This window comes from Camarhynchus parvulus, chromosome 9 (assembly GCF_901933205.1).
Source record: "Camarhynchus parvulus chromosome 9, STF_HiC, whole genome shotgun sequence".
In the NCBI taxonomy this organism is placed as follows: domain Eukaryota; kingdom Metazoa; phylum Chordata; class Aves; order Passeriformes; family Thraupidae; genus Camarhynchus; species Camarhynchus parvulus.
Genome location: NC_044579.1, coordinates 14068175 through 14084775, shown reverse-complemented (window position 1 = coordinate 14084775; position 16601 = coordinate 14068175). Strand labels below are relative to the sequence as shown.

Genomic DNA, 16601 nt, shown 5'->3' with positions numbered 1-16601 from the left:
ATAAGATAGAAAACAAAACTAACCCCAAATTCATTGTTTTCCGCATCTAAATGTGTGATGCTGTGGTGGATGAAGGCCATTTTTCCCTGTGACCAGCTAGAACCTGATGCTGTGCCAGAACAATGAAGGTGGTGAAACCCACACTGAGGTAGGTTCAGGGATGCCCCATCTCTGGAAACACTCGAGGACAGGCTGGATGGGGCTCTGAGCAACCTGATCTAATTGAAGATACCCCTGCTCATTGCAGGGGGTTAGACTAGATAACCTTTAAAGGTTCCTTCCAGCCCAAATTGTTCTATGACTCTTGCTACAGATCTTTGTAGATAATGTCCTTCAAACTCAAATTCAATGTCTTGTTTACTCATCAGAAGTGTATCTCTCTCCTGGCAGCCTTTGTCCTCTCTGTTTATCACTATATGCACTTTTATCAGTTTATAGCACTATGAATGTTTTTGGTAACTAAGCACAAGTCTTGGTGCATCTTAAAATACAGAATTACACAGAAAATCTGTGTATCCTGTGAAGTGTGCAGCTGCTGGCAGCATGAGAGACAGTCTTTATTATTATAGCTGCAGATTATGCCATTACTTTATTATAATGTAAACACATTTTTCTGTACAAAATAGAGGGGATTTTATCTTTGGAAATAGATTAAAATTACTTTTCTGAGAATTTTAGAAGCCGGCAATACTACTGTTTCAGTTCTGAGCTGCCAGATTGTCCTGGAAAGCTAATGTGTGTGAGTTCTCACGTTCAGCTGCTGGCTGCAGGCTGCTTTCTGCTCCTGGTCTGTGGAGAATGAAATTTGACTGCAGAAAATGAGGACAGAAAACTTAAAGAATAAGAGAGATTTCAGAAGGTTTTCCATCCTATACTTTAGCTGATGCAAACCAAAAGCCAAAATGGAGGCCAGGAACTAGATGCCAAATGATGTGAAGCTATTTTTCATGCTGTTGTCTAGCTGGCCACCTGCTAGGCTTCCCAGAGGGATCTCCAGCTCCAGGTTACCCATGGAACAATGGCAGGGGAGCAGTTGGGCTGAAAGGCAGCTCCTGCTGGATGTGTCATCATCCCTCACCCTGCTCTCGCCGGAATTAGTGACATTTTCAGTGGCAGCTTTTAGCAGAAGGATTGAATGGGTATAGAAATGAACTGCTGTGTTGCTCTCTGGAGGGTTGGAATTACATAGGCACAAATGAGGCCCCCTGATGTGGAGTGCTCCTGATGAGGGAGCTTGAAATGCAGCACATTGTATTTCACTCGTTATCTGGCTAAATGGATCTCTGTACATCAAGGATGTCAATCAAGAACTTTTATCCATACAAATGTGGAATAAATTTTTGGATAAAAAGCAGGAAAATGAAGCAAAAAATGTGCTGAGTTTCTAATTTTAGAAAATTATATCATCAATAGCGTAGGGGTATCTGCATTTCTGTCTTTTACTGAACAGATATTCTTGGCTTATAAGTGAGTTTTTCCTAACTAGCATTAGAAAGTCAAGTGGAATTATTTCTAGCTTGTACAAGTAAAAAAATACATAATCCAGATGAGCCTTAACAGTTCTGGGGATGATGTGCAAATCAGACTAGATAGAACATGGCTCCCTCTTCTGGATTTTAAATTTTTTTTTATTATTCTAAAAGGTTAACAAAATCAACAAAATTAAATTTCAAGCTGGAATACATATGAAAAGATCTGTGGAATTGAAATGATCTCCTCTCAGGTTTAAAAGTAAAACTGTTCCAGGAGTTTAAGGAATTGCCAAAGACCATGTCTGATCTGAGTGTCAGCACTAACACTGTCCAGGTTGGATATTTGCTGCTATGTAAAATACTCTGAGGTATACTACAGTTGCCTCTAAAACAGCACAACTTAAAAACATGGTATTCCCAAATTGTCATGGAAGTGTATACAGATGGGGAACAATGGATTGAAAGACAATGGTTTCCAAAACGTTAATTAAAATAGGGCAAGAACACAGTGAGGTTGATCAGAAGACATCCATTTGCTTCAGTAGCTTTGGAGAGATGACCTTGAGTTTTAAGATAAATTCTTTGTGATAGGTGTGGCTTTTTCTAGTGATAGATGACTATTTTTGTCATTCATTAAATGTGGACAGGAGAAATATCAAAAAAGCCAAAATAGCTCTTACCTGAAAACATCATCATGTGCTGAAAGGTCCTGGGAATCTTTTGTTTTCGACCCAAATTCAAAAGGAAAGAAAGTGGGTATATGTTGGAAGCTCTTGCTACAAAAACTGCCACCTAAAATGTAAGATGTTGAGGAAAATAGTGGACAAACTACTGACAAAACCAGAATTAACCCAAATGTTCTCTATAATTATTTTGAAGGTACAATTAAACAAATATGACATTATCTTTTTAAAGTTTTATATGCCATGTTGTAATGGTCCCTGTGCAGTGGCAGAGACCTGCCTTCCCCAGACATCCTAGTTTTATATTCATCATAATATATCTCACTTCAATCACTCTACTTCTACTCATCACATTTGTGTCACATGTGACTTCATCTTCAGCTCTTCAGGAAAATGCCCATCATCAATTGCAGAGAGAGCATTATGTCCTTGAGCAGCAATTTTCAGAGAATAAATGTACTTTTGGACCTGATTATTACTTCCTTATTTCCTGGTGATTTATATTGTCTATACCCAGCACTTTTTGCTTTTTCTTCCCCTTCTCTGCTGAGATTCTTCTGATGAAGTTCTTTATTACTCCTCTGTGGAACTATCCCAAAATTTGCCTTAATTGGAGCCATGAGGCCATTATTAGGTTTAGAGAAAGGCAGTCTGAGCTCCCTGTATATGCTTTTTGCACATTTTGCATGCTTTTTGCCCTCCCCTTGTCTTGCAGCTCAATTATGGCACTCCCAGTCTGAGCAGCCTGGACTGGAGAGTAGGTGAAGAGTTTGAGAGGCAATGTCTGAGTCCCAGGAGCTGCCTGCAGCTCTGGTGCAGTCCTGATTATTCATTTAGAAATTACATATAACAATTACTGCACATCAACAGTATGCTCCCAACTTTCAAAGCTATTACAGTTCATTTAAAAGTGATAAGCAGAGGGCTGCTGCACTGAGCCAAAAAAAAAAAATCATTGAATAAATTGTCAGTGTGAAAAGAATCTATACTGCTGTATGAGTAAGATTTATTGAGAAACCATGGCAGAAATAAAGACACACAGCTTTTCTTACCTCTTAGGCACATGATGGTGTAAATAATTCCATGTATGCTAGAGATACCAAATATAAAGAAGGAAAGATTTGAGCAAAGCAGAACTGTGTGATTTTTAAGGGCTTCATATAATTTAAGTAGTTTTGGGGAAGTCCTGCTTATGGCACACACCTGTCTGAAGGCAGCTTTCCAGTTTGGGGATCTGTACTGGCTCCAGACAGGAAAAAAGGTTTTGTGTTGCACCTGTCCCCACAGATGTGTCCCAATACTTATCCCAATTTCCCACCCCACTTGTAAACCACTGGCAAAAGTTCCCCAGCTGGTTTATAGCTATTTGCCTATAGCAGAGGGGCAAAACAGCAACTATCCAAAGAACATGTTCTTATACCCATTGGGCCAGTTATTAGCATATAGGTAATAGATGATTGCACTTGGAATTGACAATTTACTGATCTTTAGTATTCAAGGAACTGATTGGTTTGCTTGTTGACTTCTTATTTCACATGGAACATGCATTCTTTATATGTATATATATACACACACACGTCCAGAGATATGTACTTCTTTAAAGCAAAGGATACAAGGGCACCAAATATGAAAAGAGGATTGAAGATGTGATTTTGAAATGTAAATAGTGCAAGTCCCATGTAGCAGAAGATGACATTCTCAGCCAAAAAATTCATGAACTCGAACAACTTAAATGAGAGAGAAAGAACATAATTATGACTCATGTCTACAGCAAACTACTCATTATCCCAGGTTCCCTTGGAATACAGAACTGTTTAGATGAAAGGAACAGAAATTGCTGCTGTTTCAAGGGTGGATTTTAAACCCACCTAATTTGCTGACAAATTAGACACAAGGTGTCTTTTAGCTTTAAAAATCATAGTTGCTTGCAGGTTTTTCTCTGATTTGTGTATGAAAGCTTGACATAGACAACTGGTAAAATACATAAACAGCAAGTAAGTTATATGAGCTTCAATGCAAACTGCAGGGAAGCTGGGGGAAATTAGCTTCACTCATGTTTACAGGGGGAGCCTGGGAAATGGCTCCTGGTTACCCAAGTGGCTGTGTATAATGCAGTCCTGGGTATGGGGACACTAAGGCCTAGAGAGAAAAAAAAAATCCTAAATGGACTTTTAAGAACTTATCCCTTTAAAATATAGCACAGTCTTTCTTGTTACTATGAATATTGTCTTGCAGATGGAAATTCTTATTGCACTGTATGGACATCAATATCAATACTAATTTCAAACCAAACTATTTAAAATGTCATTTAAAGGTATTATAAAATAAGCTTAAAATGCATGAGTAGGGTAGAATTTCTTGTGGGAAAAATCAAGCAAAGCCAAAATATTCGTTTGCCTTGAGGGGACGTTTTTGATTATATTTGCAACTGATTATATTAAAACTAATAAAATAAATTTTCCTATTTAACCACATCTGGAAAAAATCAATCATTGCTGCCAAATAACCACAGAGAGGAAAAAGGGGCATTTCATTTCTGAAGTCACTTTTGAGCTCAGGATTCTATGCTAACAGATCCTGATGCAGAGTTAGGACTGAAGTTTGTCAGTCTGTCTGCAACCAGCCATACATCGCTATCCAGAATGTTACTGTGGAGATGTTTTATTCGTCCTCAGTGGGCTTATTTATTTTTTGTAATATGTTTGTGCTTCTAAAAATAAATATCCAGTAACAGTCACTAAGATTTAACAAAGGAAAAATGAGAGCTGTCAAAATCATTAAAACAAATTTCAGAGGCAAAATGGCATAAAACCCATTAGTATATGGGAGGATATTTTGGACTCTATGGCAGCACCATCAATTATCCCAAGCACACAGTCCATAGCCCTCATTTTGTGCTGCAATACTGGACAACATTAAAACAAACACAAAAAATATTTGCAGGTTAGCAGTCTTAAATTATTTGAATTAAATTTAGATGAGAGGAACCAGTTGTCAAAAACTTCTAAGTCTGGGATCTTGTGACTCAGAGAAATTATGATAAGTTCTTGCATTTCCACTTGGGAGCAAACATGATCCCATGTCTTTGTAGGAATATCATCTGATGCATTGTTTGAAACAATAGAAAAATGTATCAGGAGTGCCACAACAGGATCTACGTCTCTATAAAATAGATATCTGTGTATATATGAAAATCTTCAGAGGGAAGGATACTGCTATGAGGAGCCACAACTGCATACTTTAATTGTTGGGATGAGATAAAGTATTCCACAGGTTTTAAAGCTGAATGATATTTCATTTTTCCTTTAGAAAATCTCATTCAAGACTAAAAAAAAAAAAAAAAAAAAAATTAAAGTAGATGTACTACTGGCACATTTTAGAAACAGAAATTCTTAAACTAAATTTCCTTTCTTGTATTTTCAAAACTTCTGTTAATATACATTTTTTGAGGAAAAGAGATTTTGTTCTATATCATTGCCTTTGCTCTATACTTTTTCTCAGCCATCTTACTAAATTCAAGCTTTTACTCTTGCCTGGAGTGCTTTCATGGCATAGCTGATTCTAAACTTCTCACCCCTTGTCTCCCAGTAATCCCATCAAGATACAATCTTTATGGATTTCTTGCAAATCCAGTTTAGTGCATCTTTTTCATTTCCCCACAACTTTACTTCCTTTTACTCACTACATGCCTCCTACTTCTTCCTACTTCAAACTTCCAGGCTGATTTCAGTAAATGATTATTAAAGAGAAAGAAGATCCCTCATCCTTGTCTGGGTCTTTGGACTCAACATGAAGAGCACATTTTTCCTTTGCTCTCTGGGTGAATGTGTCATGTCCCACAGCACAGCCCTGCTGGTTTCCTTGGCCTCTGTTCACAGTGGGTGTAACATTTGCAGCCACAGCATCTGTGTCAGATGCCTTCAAAGTTGGAATTTAATTGCTGGACATCAATTTTTTTTCTACCCCCTGAGCAAATATAACCCAAATATTTTATTTCTGTGAGTTTATTTTAATATGTAGCTTTGCTGAACTGTGCTGTTTTTTTCCCTCTTATCTCTAGCTTCTCTGTATTTTGATCTTTCACTATCACTGCTCGCTTGCTAGAAGATTAAATCCAGACTACTTCTCTTCCTTTGTGTAGCAAAAATCCAGGTGTTATTTCAATAGCTAAATTAGAGCAGGCTCCACTCCTTCCTATTCCAGGCACAACCATGATATGGTCTATTATCAAAGCTTCAGCTCCTTAAAATGATAAAAGTAGCTTGTTAGCTTCATTCAGAATCTTGTGTTCCCCACATAGTTTGCTCCCTTTTTCAAAAGTCTATCACTCACTCATATGACACATTTATTCACTGACTGCAACTTAGTCAAATTTCTCACCATGAGTTAGAAAAAATTAAATAAAACAACTGCTTCAGAACTAGTTATTGTCATAAAAGGAGTGATATCTGAATGCTTTTTCCTGGAACATGACACTTGCTGATATAGCATAAAAATGCCCCACTGTTCTCTTGGCTTTACTTTTATTAGTGTACTTAGGTGCAGTGTTTTATTTAGTGCTCAGCTTCTGTGTTTTGTTCAACAGTAATACAGAGCCCATGGAGAGATTCCATTTAGCACTTAACTGTCAGTGCTGTGCAGCACAAATCCCTTCAGAGCAAAACCATTTGTTCTAAAGAGATCTTCTGAAAACCACGTCAAGAAACAGCTTCCATAGGAGCTTTTTCCCAAATTGTCATGCCTTTCAGTCAGATATTTCTGGAGTTATATTAAAGAGGAGATGTCAAGACCTTTTGATGAGAAGTAGAAAAATAGGAGCAATAGTCTTTCAGCTGGAATTAAAAAATTTCTGGGTGCCCCAAGGAGTTGCACCATACACAGCAGCCTGTGGGTGACATCCTCTCCTGTCTGAGGGGCCCTGAGCCAGGGCCATGCTGGGCTTCAGGGGCTGCTTAAATGCCACTGAAAAATTCTCAATATTTTGAATATATGTACTTGCAAGTGGGCTTACTTTTGTGGGAAGAAAAAGTTAGGATTAAAGTCCTAGATTCCGAGTAGTAGGAAGTATTTTCTCCCTAACCATCAATTCCCTTCCCTTGTCACCCACACAGACAACCAGCCTCTTTCTACTCTAAATGAAATTGCCGTAAAGTGCTTATACACCACTATTAGTTTTCCCAGGGCTACCAGAAAACCATTTTAATATACACATAGCAATAAGACATTTTTTTGTTATAAAACTAAACCCCTTCATTTGTAATGTGGCATTTCTAACTCTCCACGAAGTCTATAAATCTGGTTATACTTTTAATGTAAGAGCTGTAATAAATCACCAATGCCAGCACATTGCAGAGTAGAGTATTAATTACAAGAACACCAGTTCAGAACTAATCCAGGCAGTTGGTTTAGGTGTTCATCACAGTGAATTACTGAGAGTGGTATTTGCTTTGCTTTGGTAATTTCCTCTGTAAGTAGTGGTTATTACTAAAGATTTATAGTAAAATTGACATAATATTTATGTATTTAAAAACACATCATTCATAAAATATGCTTTGCTTTTCTATTACTCTCAGCTGTTGAAAGTACTAAGAGAGATTAAAAATTAAAAAATTCTTTTTTAAGCTGGGACACTGTTCTGGAAAATGTCCCTTGCAGTTCATTTCTCACTGGCAGAGGAAGGAATCAATCTGTATGTTAAGCCTTGCTGTAGCCACTGAGTTTATCTTAGACCAATGTTTTATTTTAACTCAAGTGAAAAAATTTATATGATATAAAGACTGCATTAGTTTTAACTTTTCAGTGAGATAAGGAAAGCATGATCTTTTTTCGTCTCCATCCTTTCCTCCTCTCCACAGTAAAGTTCCAGCCAATTAGAGCAATAATCTATGCCAGAATGGCTTTTGGTACTCAATTTATTTTCTAGAACCACTTATATTTTCACTGAGTGTTAGAGAGATTTTCTAGGTAAGTAATTAATGCACCTGGAAGATGGAACACGCTAAGTACCAATTGTACCTGCAATGAAAATAGAATTCCTTAAAGGAGCATCAAAAGGAGAAAATGAACATAATCTATGCCACAGTCCCCTTGTGGCTGGGGAGATGGAAAATGTGAGATTTTTCAAATACTGATATTTTAAGGAACACTTCTCATCTCAAAGGAATGAAGTTAGTATGACAGGACTGGGTAAAAGCAGAATGGCAAACAGTATTCTTTCCTCTTGAGGGAATAACATTAGTACAGAGGTATTGGGTAGAAGCTGAATTACATCCTCAAATTCCTTCCAGCAAAATTGACTGAATTTTAATCATTGATGGCAATATTGCATTTGTTCACTTGATTTAATATCTGCTGAAGAAATGTCATCCACCTCTTGCAGGTATCTGCAGGCCTTCTGTAGTTGCACTGATTTAGCTAAAAATATGGGAAATGCCATCTCTATGGGGGGTGCACCCTACAGGGATATATTCCTGCGTCAAACCAGCGAGAGTTTTCATACTCCAACAGCAGCTAGGAAGCTAGGATGTAAAATTGATTATTATTAGTTTTAAGAGAGATCTAAAGGTGGCAGAGCTACTAAAAACCCAAGAATTTGATGTTAAGTGATGATTATAAAATTTATTATCTTTGAATAATTTAAAATTTATTATCTATTTAAATAGAGCACAGATTTCAAAATACTCCATGAAGTCAAGGATATTGATAAATTAATAATTTATGAAAATTACTTTTCCTTAACTCTTTTGAATTAAAATGCAGTGACAATTCAAGCTACTATAATTTTCCTGAGATGATAGAAACCTTTATTATAGCCTAATTGCTTTATTTTATTTCTCTTCTGATGTGAAGTTTCAAAATTGGGAAAAGATTTGGATTTGAACCTTTTTCTTGAAATCTTATAGATCTATAATGAATGTTCACCTCATAGTGATATAATGCTCATTTCTGAATATGCTTAGATAAAAGAATTAGCCAAAGTAACTCAAATTCATGATAGAATATCAACTTGTTTATGGTGTTAATTCTGATATGCAAGCATATCTGACTCTCAACTTGCAAACACACTAGCAGGGAGAAATTCTTACAGGATCTTCAATGTCCTGGGAAAAATTCTGGTCTTTTTTATCAGTAGGCTTTGCTACTGAATTAAATGAATTTCACCCCAACAGATTTCTGAAAGACACACAATAACTTTCTATTTCCCTGTAGATCTGGGAGGTTTAAAGGATTCATAAGGCCTGAGGAAGAACTAGGAAAAGGAAAAGATCTGAAAGAAAACAGTAGCACCAAGAGGAAGGAAAGGCCAGCAATATTTTGCATTTCCATGGTATGGCTTACTCTTTCTGGCATAATCTACTCACCAAAGTTCAGCTTGGGAGAAGCTGGACAAACTATGTAGAATACACTTCTGACCACCAACAGCAAAGCAAAACTGTTGGCGTCAAATATAAAGACAAATCCTCCTGTTAAAATTATCATAGGTCTTAAATGGCTTTGCTTAAAAAAAGAAGTTTAAAGCAAAAATGTTGAAAATTAGGCAGCCAATAAGAATTTGCCATTTAAATGTTGCCTTCAATCAAATTTGGATCTAGTGCTGGATCATTAGTCTTGTTAAGTTGCTTAGAAAAGGGGATTTCTGCAAAGTAGATTTTGTTTTTCAAACATGGCCCAGTTTGTGAGAGATGGAACATTTTTACATCAGTAGCTCCTTTTCATGCAGCATAACCAACTTCTGCTACTCTACAGCACCTTGAATGGTACCTAAAAATAACCCCAGAATGACCCCTGAATAGAAGCTGCCACCAAAAGAGAGGTGATGGTGCTGTTGTTCCTACAGCTTCTCAGCCAAGTTCTTGTTTGGTTCACAAACTAGAAACAACCATTTCCAAAGTGTTTATTTATCTTAAATTCCTGAACTGAGATGTTGCATGCACAAAGGAAGGAGTACCCCAGTGCTCTGTTGTCTCAGGATTATGTGCTCAGGGATTCCTGCAGTTCAAGCTCGCTGAGTTTATTTTAGCAGGACTGGTTTCTGCAAGGATTAAGGAAGGGTTCTGCTCCAGATGGGGCATAATAGAGTGCAGCTGGAAATTTGTTTGAAGGGATATAAAGAACTTTTCACTGGCCAGAAAATAGTGGTAGTACTGGAATAACTGTGTTCAGGCTGAATTTGGACATTTTTGTGAACGTTGATGCCTCTTCCATTCCCTGGTAGAGGCAATGATGGTAATGGAAAATTAAGAGACTGTTACCAGCCTGTGCTGTCCAGGATTACACAAGTATTCTTATGAAGTTGAAATCAGACTCTGTGTAGAAGAAAAAGAAAAAAAAAGGCCAGATAATAATAACATCACTGAAAATGAAGCTTAAGGATATATTCTGAACAACTTGAATGATACTTTCTTGGAATGTTCTTCCTGGCATGGCAAATCCATAATCATGTGGAAGTGGGGACAGAAATAGAGAGTTAAGAGCTATGTGGAATAATGGTTAAAAAAATAAGCAAAAGAAAGAAACAAGTGGTGACTTTGAGAAAGTAAACTTCCAGTAACAAAGGAGACTTAGCTGCTTTAAGACATGACTCTTCTTCTGATCAAAGAAAAGTAGGAATGTGGTCAATGTAATATAGTTATCTTTAAAATGGCAATGAGCTAATAAATCCTTTGCATCTCTGCATTTTTATTAGAATTAGAGGAACTGCTGCTGGTATTTCAAAATTAAAACACAAAATCAATCTCATCTTTCCCTTTCATTCCTCTGAAGTATGTTTTTATTTTTTCTGTGATCTGCCACCAGAGTGCTAACCTCTTGCAAGCAATTCAATTTCTAACAAGGGCAAATGCAATTTATTCTATTTCAATTTGCTGCGAGGAAATATACTCTAATACTAATTATTGAAATGTGTTCTTAAAAACAGTTTCCTTCCTTGCCAAGTTTTGGATGTTGGAAAGAAATCCAGTTAGTCTTTGCCATATTAGGAATTAGTGACTTATATGGGGGCCTTTAGCCTGTCAAGACTAAACCCAAAAGTTCTTATGAAGTCTGTGGGGTCTTTTCTTAATGACTATGAGATTTCACTGCCAATCTGACACTACAGGACAAATACTTGCTCTCTTTGCATCTGTTCTCTAGACATGATATTGCAGCTCCTATCTACCGACAGTAATGTTTCCCTTTGAAGTTTGTAAAACTAATTCTGTGGAAAAATAAAGCTGTAGAGCTATAAAATAGGAATTACTCTATTTTACCTAAACCAGATGGCAGTAGTAGTATTCACATGCATTTTTCTGGTGCCATGATGTGGTTTTCTTTATTTGGGGCCTAATCTAAGATAAAAGAGTTTTTACTAAATAACTTGTCTAGTTTCTGTGCAACATTTACTTGTTCAGAGTTTCCCATATTTACACTGCTTTGTTTATAGAGGCTGGGAATGGACACTAGGCATTACCAATTTCTAATCCAGGCAGAGCATCCTCATGCTGAGAATTGCTCTTGATCTGAACAGTGTTGAATAGTATGAGATCCTCATGATATTAAGCTCCTTTTACTTTTATTTAAGACCTATTATTGATGAGTCACCTTTTAACTACATTACCTTGGCAGAATGCCACCCTGGAGTTACATTGGGCAGAATTATTTGCAATTACTCTGCAATTCTAATATCAGTTTCTGAAGCAGGATACTGAATTAGTATGTTCACTGATCTGCTCTTATATGTCTGCATGTGGAAATTTTGGGAATTCTTTTGTTCCATTTCTACAGTCATCTTTAAACAGCTTCCCTGCCTCCTGATGTAGGCTGCTACTCAAGAATTGAGATGCATTTGAACAAGAAGTCTGAGAAACGTGAATAGCAGCTCTGCTCTGTGTGTCACACTTTTCCCCTAAGTATTAGAGTACGTGACTTTTCTCATCTAACAGCCCTTTACACTTAAAGCTGTAATCTAGAGTGCTCTGTGGAGATGTGATAAATGAGACATAATTTGACTTCAGCTGAAACAGAATAGAAGATGCTGAACTGTTGGAAAAACATTGCAAAGATTTCCAGTGTTTTCAGGTCTACTAAATTACTTATGGTCTTACTGGTGATGTTTTACTGACATCAACAACTTGAAAAAAACAGACAGTAAAGCAAGTAGAAATTAAAATTGCTACACGAAGATACATCTTCAACTGTACTTAAATCTGAGAACTCAGGTGACTGTTTTACATAAAATTAAGAATCTGTAGTGAAATGATTAAAATAACTTCTGTAAGATTCTGTGTGAAAGCAGAAGGTGGGTGTACTAGGGACATATAATTTGGCACCTCAGAAAAATTCTTTTACAAGATAAATAGTAATTACTACATGGAGTGTGTGCTTCTGAGGGTGCTAAATATCTGTTTGGAATTTTCAAACACTCCTAACTCTTCTCAGGTTCTCTGGAGGCATAGAGTGGTCAATACCTCCTTTAATTTGTGTGACTGAAGCTGAATTAAAAGTCAAAAGCTTGAAAAAGATCCTCAAACTTGTACCCCAGTTCATTCTTGTAGGTTAATGAAAGTATATAGGTACCAAAATATGTGCAAAGATAGGGCACTTATTTGAATCCTAGTCATGATTTGGACATTTAGTCTGAAAACTTTTGACAAAGGGCATTTTAGCCCTTAATTATGTGCACAACCGGTGCCATGAGGAAGAGATGAGCTATTGTCAGCTGTTTGGTATGTGTCGCACTGTGCTACCATTTGGTACAAATGTCTCTTTGGAAGGTAGGAAAGCCATTAATTGTGTAGTGGAAACACAGCTGTGCAGTCACTAAAAAGACAGGATGCTGGCAAGGGCTTTAGACTATTATAATGCCTTATTTACATGTATTTATTTTCTTCTTGCAGCTTATTGTGTGAGAATTCTATTGTTACCAACATACTTCTAAAAGTTTTGACCAAAGCCTTTGTGAAGTTCTTACAGCTGATAGGGAACTTTGCAGATAACAACCCTTGAAAGAGAATTCAAAGGAATCAGCATTCATGTAAAAATCATGTAAGTTAAAAAGGAGAAATATCAGACTGCAAGAATGGATCTTTGCCAGCAGCAGTTTGGTGCTGTTAGAAATCACACAACAGCTCAGATTCCTTAAGGGTTCCATTGCCCCAGGGCTTCTGGGCAGGCAAAAGCGTTGCTGTTTAAAAAAAATATAAAATAAAAAGTAGCAAAGCTCCCAAAGCCCGCAGACTGCTTTGGGTGAGGTCAGCCCCATCTGCAGCAGAACTCTGGAGGCTCTGCAGAGATCCCAGTGTAGCCTCCCCAGCCAGGCCAGAAATAGCATCTTAATTGTGTTTCCAAACACAGGCCTCACAGGAGGAGCAATTATGAACCTGGTGACACATACTCAGGCAAGTGTAAGGCAACACAGGGTTCTAATGAAGGTGCCTCTTATGAATACCCTCAACATTAAAACCTATTTTGACCTATGTGCTGAACAATTTTACTGCATTCCAATTTAGCAGTATAATGTACTATGCACAGAAATACAAAACAGACAGTTTTTTCCCCAGAGATTTATTCCATAGCTGAATAATTTAGTGATAAATCCTGTATTAAAATCATCTAACACAATAACATGAAGTGTCAGTGTTTCCAAACTAGAGAAAATCAATCCCATTGGGACATAAGTATATTTTAAGTAAGAGGCTGAGTGATTTTAACTCTGTTGTCATTAGATATATTTAGAAGTTGGCCATTTATAGCATAAGCCAAATGTCACTGAAATCCAAGGACTTTGGTTCATTATATAAAATTCTACTAAATTAGTTTTCCTGTATGAAAAATTAAGGAAGGCTTAAAAGAAGAGTCCTATCTTTGTTTTTTATCCTTGTCACAAATTGTCAGATAAGGGAGTTCTGACCGACTACATTTGAGGGAATTGTTGTAATTATCAACTTTTACAAAACATGAGATTGCATAAGTTATTCTTCAAACTAAAATTAACCATATTTGTTCTAAGGATGGGATGTTAAAGTGCACCCTGCTCTGTTTCTGCAGTCCATGTTGATGATGTGAGAATATGCTCCTAACCCAGGACTAGATTGATTCTGGTTTGCTTTTTCTCTCTATGCATTCCACAGTTGCTGTTATCAGGGTGGCAATAATTAGGATGGGCTTGATTTCACAGGCTACATACATAGACAGGATTCTCCACAAAACTAGGTGTGCTTTACACAAGTGGGGCACAAGGCTGGATTTTTGCTCAGCTGCAGACTTAAAAACTAGGGATTAGTGCTAACTACCCCAAGTAGGGAGAAGTTTCTCAGAGGTTGCTCTTCAAAGCTCTGGTGAGCCTGATGGAGCACAGCAGCATCTGCAGGGTTCTGTAAAGCTGTGTTGGTTCTGCAGCAGCTCTCACAGCCCCAAGCAGTCTGACTCCACAGAGCAGCACACGAGAGCTTCATTTGTGATCCAGGGCAGTTCCAGAGCAGCTAGAGCACAGGTCTCACTTTGGAAGTTCCTTACACATTTCTCCACGTGCTAATGTGAATTTGGCCTATATTATAATTCCAATTGGTATATGTTAGCTAACTGCTGGAATCTGATACTGTGCTGGAAGAGTAAACTACAACCTTAACAATCTAAGATCTTTATTAATATTTAAAGAAAATGTTTAATGTTTAAACAGATTGTAAAAACTTTAATGAAACCATTTGGAAACTAGTTTGCATATGGTATTATGTTCCTTAGCCTACCAGCATCAAAAATGACATCATTTTTCAACAAGATGAGCTTCTCTGTAGAAATACTGCCTCATTACAGTGCTGGGTTACTTCAGGGTATGAATTACATTTCAATGTGTTATTTTCTGTGCTTAAGCAAAATTAAGGAAAATATTTATTTCTTTGTTTTTCAAGAGAATTTATCTTCCTCATAGGTTCAAAGTACTTTTCTTTATTCTCTGTGTGTGTATGTGTTTAAGACACTAGAATATGATATTCTTCATAAAATGCTGATGACAAAGGGGCACATGCCTTGTGGGAGCTAATGAGGCCAGAGCACATCTGCACATTCTCAGTTAAGGAATCTCTAATGCAGGTGTACAAAAAGAGGGAAAATGGAAACTACAGAATGAAGTATAGAACTGAACATTCTAACAAGATTTCTGTATGTGGACACCCAGTATTTTCAGTATTATGGGTAGGAAAGCAGCTAATTTATTACATAAACCATAAATGATGCAGGTAATTACTGATGCACCAGAGTTATGAAGTCTGCTGTTATTGGTTACTCATAGCAATGATTTCTAGCTGTTTACCATCCATCATGTAGCTCACAGCTGAAAGAGAGGAAACAATTACAGCATTTTTACATAAATTTAAGGGGAGTCACATGTAAAGAGACTGCAGATTAACATTCTTTTAGCATGGTGAAGTAATCAGGAACATCAGTCAGATAATGAGGGATTTTGTTAAGAAATTCAGATTGAAAGACATGGTAGTATAATTTCTTCTGCAGAAATCAAGATTTTCTTGTGTTGTTATGATTCTTCTCGTTAAACCCATACAGTAAGCAGCTTTAGATTTCTTTATAGCATTACACTGTTCTACAGGGTTTCATAAAATCTTATGGTACATCTGGTCAAACAATGCACCTGGCGTGTTTCCAACATTCATCTTTTTCTGCTAAACACAGAAAATAGCTGTGCAGAGGACTGGAATTCATTGTACACTTCCTGTCAATTGCAATCCATTTTAAAGGTAACAATTATTACAAGCACTCTGCATGTGGTGCAGATTCAATTAGAGAGAAGGCAATTGCTGAACGAGGGCAGGCTGTTTGTGCCAGAGCCAGGGGCTCTGCAGAGATGCTCTGGCTCTGCAGTCAGGAGCACAGGGCTCAGCCAGCACATCTGACACTGCTGGAGCTCAGGAGGGAGGGAAAGCTGGAGCTCAGAGGGAGAGGACAGGGCAAGAATGAGGGGCTGCTGCTCCTCAGGGTACGTAGGCTGGAGCTGTAATGATAGCTAATGTCTAGAGACCTCAGCTTTTGGACTTTTAGAAAGGTAGAAGACTGGCTTGCGTTGTTTCCAATATAGGTTAATTACCTCAAAATTAGAAATAGTTTTTACCTACAGTTTCAGGTATCTGATCCTAATAGCCATAAGAGAAATGCTGCATAAACCATTCTTTTTCAAACTGGGCTTACAACCCTTTTTTGTATGGATCATTTTCTTCTCTCAAAAAGAAAAAGAACTAAGGGCATTTCTATGTTTTCCCCTGATTGTTTTCAACAGCTGCAAAATTAAGATTTTTGCTATAGGCCTTGTCTCAAAAAAAAAAAGAAAAAAAAATCTGGGTGAAATACCAGAAGACAAGATCAAGCTTTTTTCTTAATATTACTAATTTCTGAAATATTTAAGCAAAACTGGCTAAAACATGAACAAAACTATACTAATGTTATCCCAGTACAACAAAAT

General features: G+C 37.2%; 1 protein-coding gene across 3 annotated transcripts in view; it reads right to left on the bottom strand.

Annotated features, from left to right (window-relative positions):
* Nucleotides 1–16601, bottom strand: part of SLC9A9 (solute carrier family 9 member A9) — a 171987-nt gene that overhangs the window by 70274 nt on the left and 85112 nt on the right. For all 3 annotated transcript variants that reach the window (XM_030954305.1, XM_030954304.1, XM_030954306.1), the window contains exons 10-11: nt 3769–3882; nt 2153–2264 (exon numbers count right to left, since the gene is read on the bottom strand). In XM_030954305.1, the coding sequence (XP_030810165.1) occupies nt 2153–2264; nt 3769–3882 (226 nt within the window). The remainder of the gene's footprint in view (nt 1–2152; nt 2265–3768; nt 3883–16601) is intronic.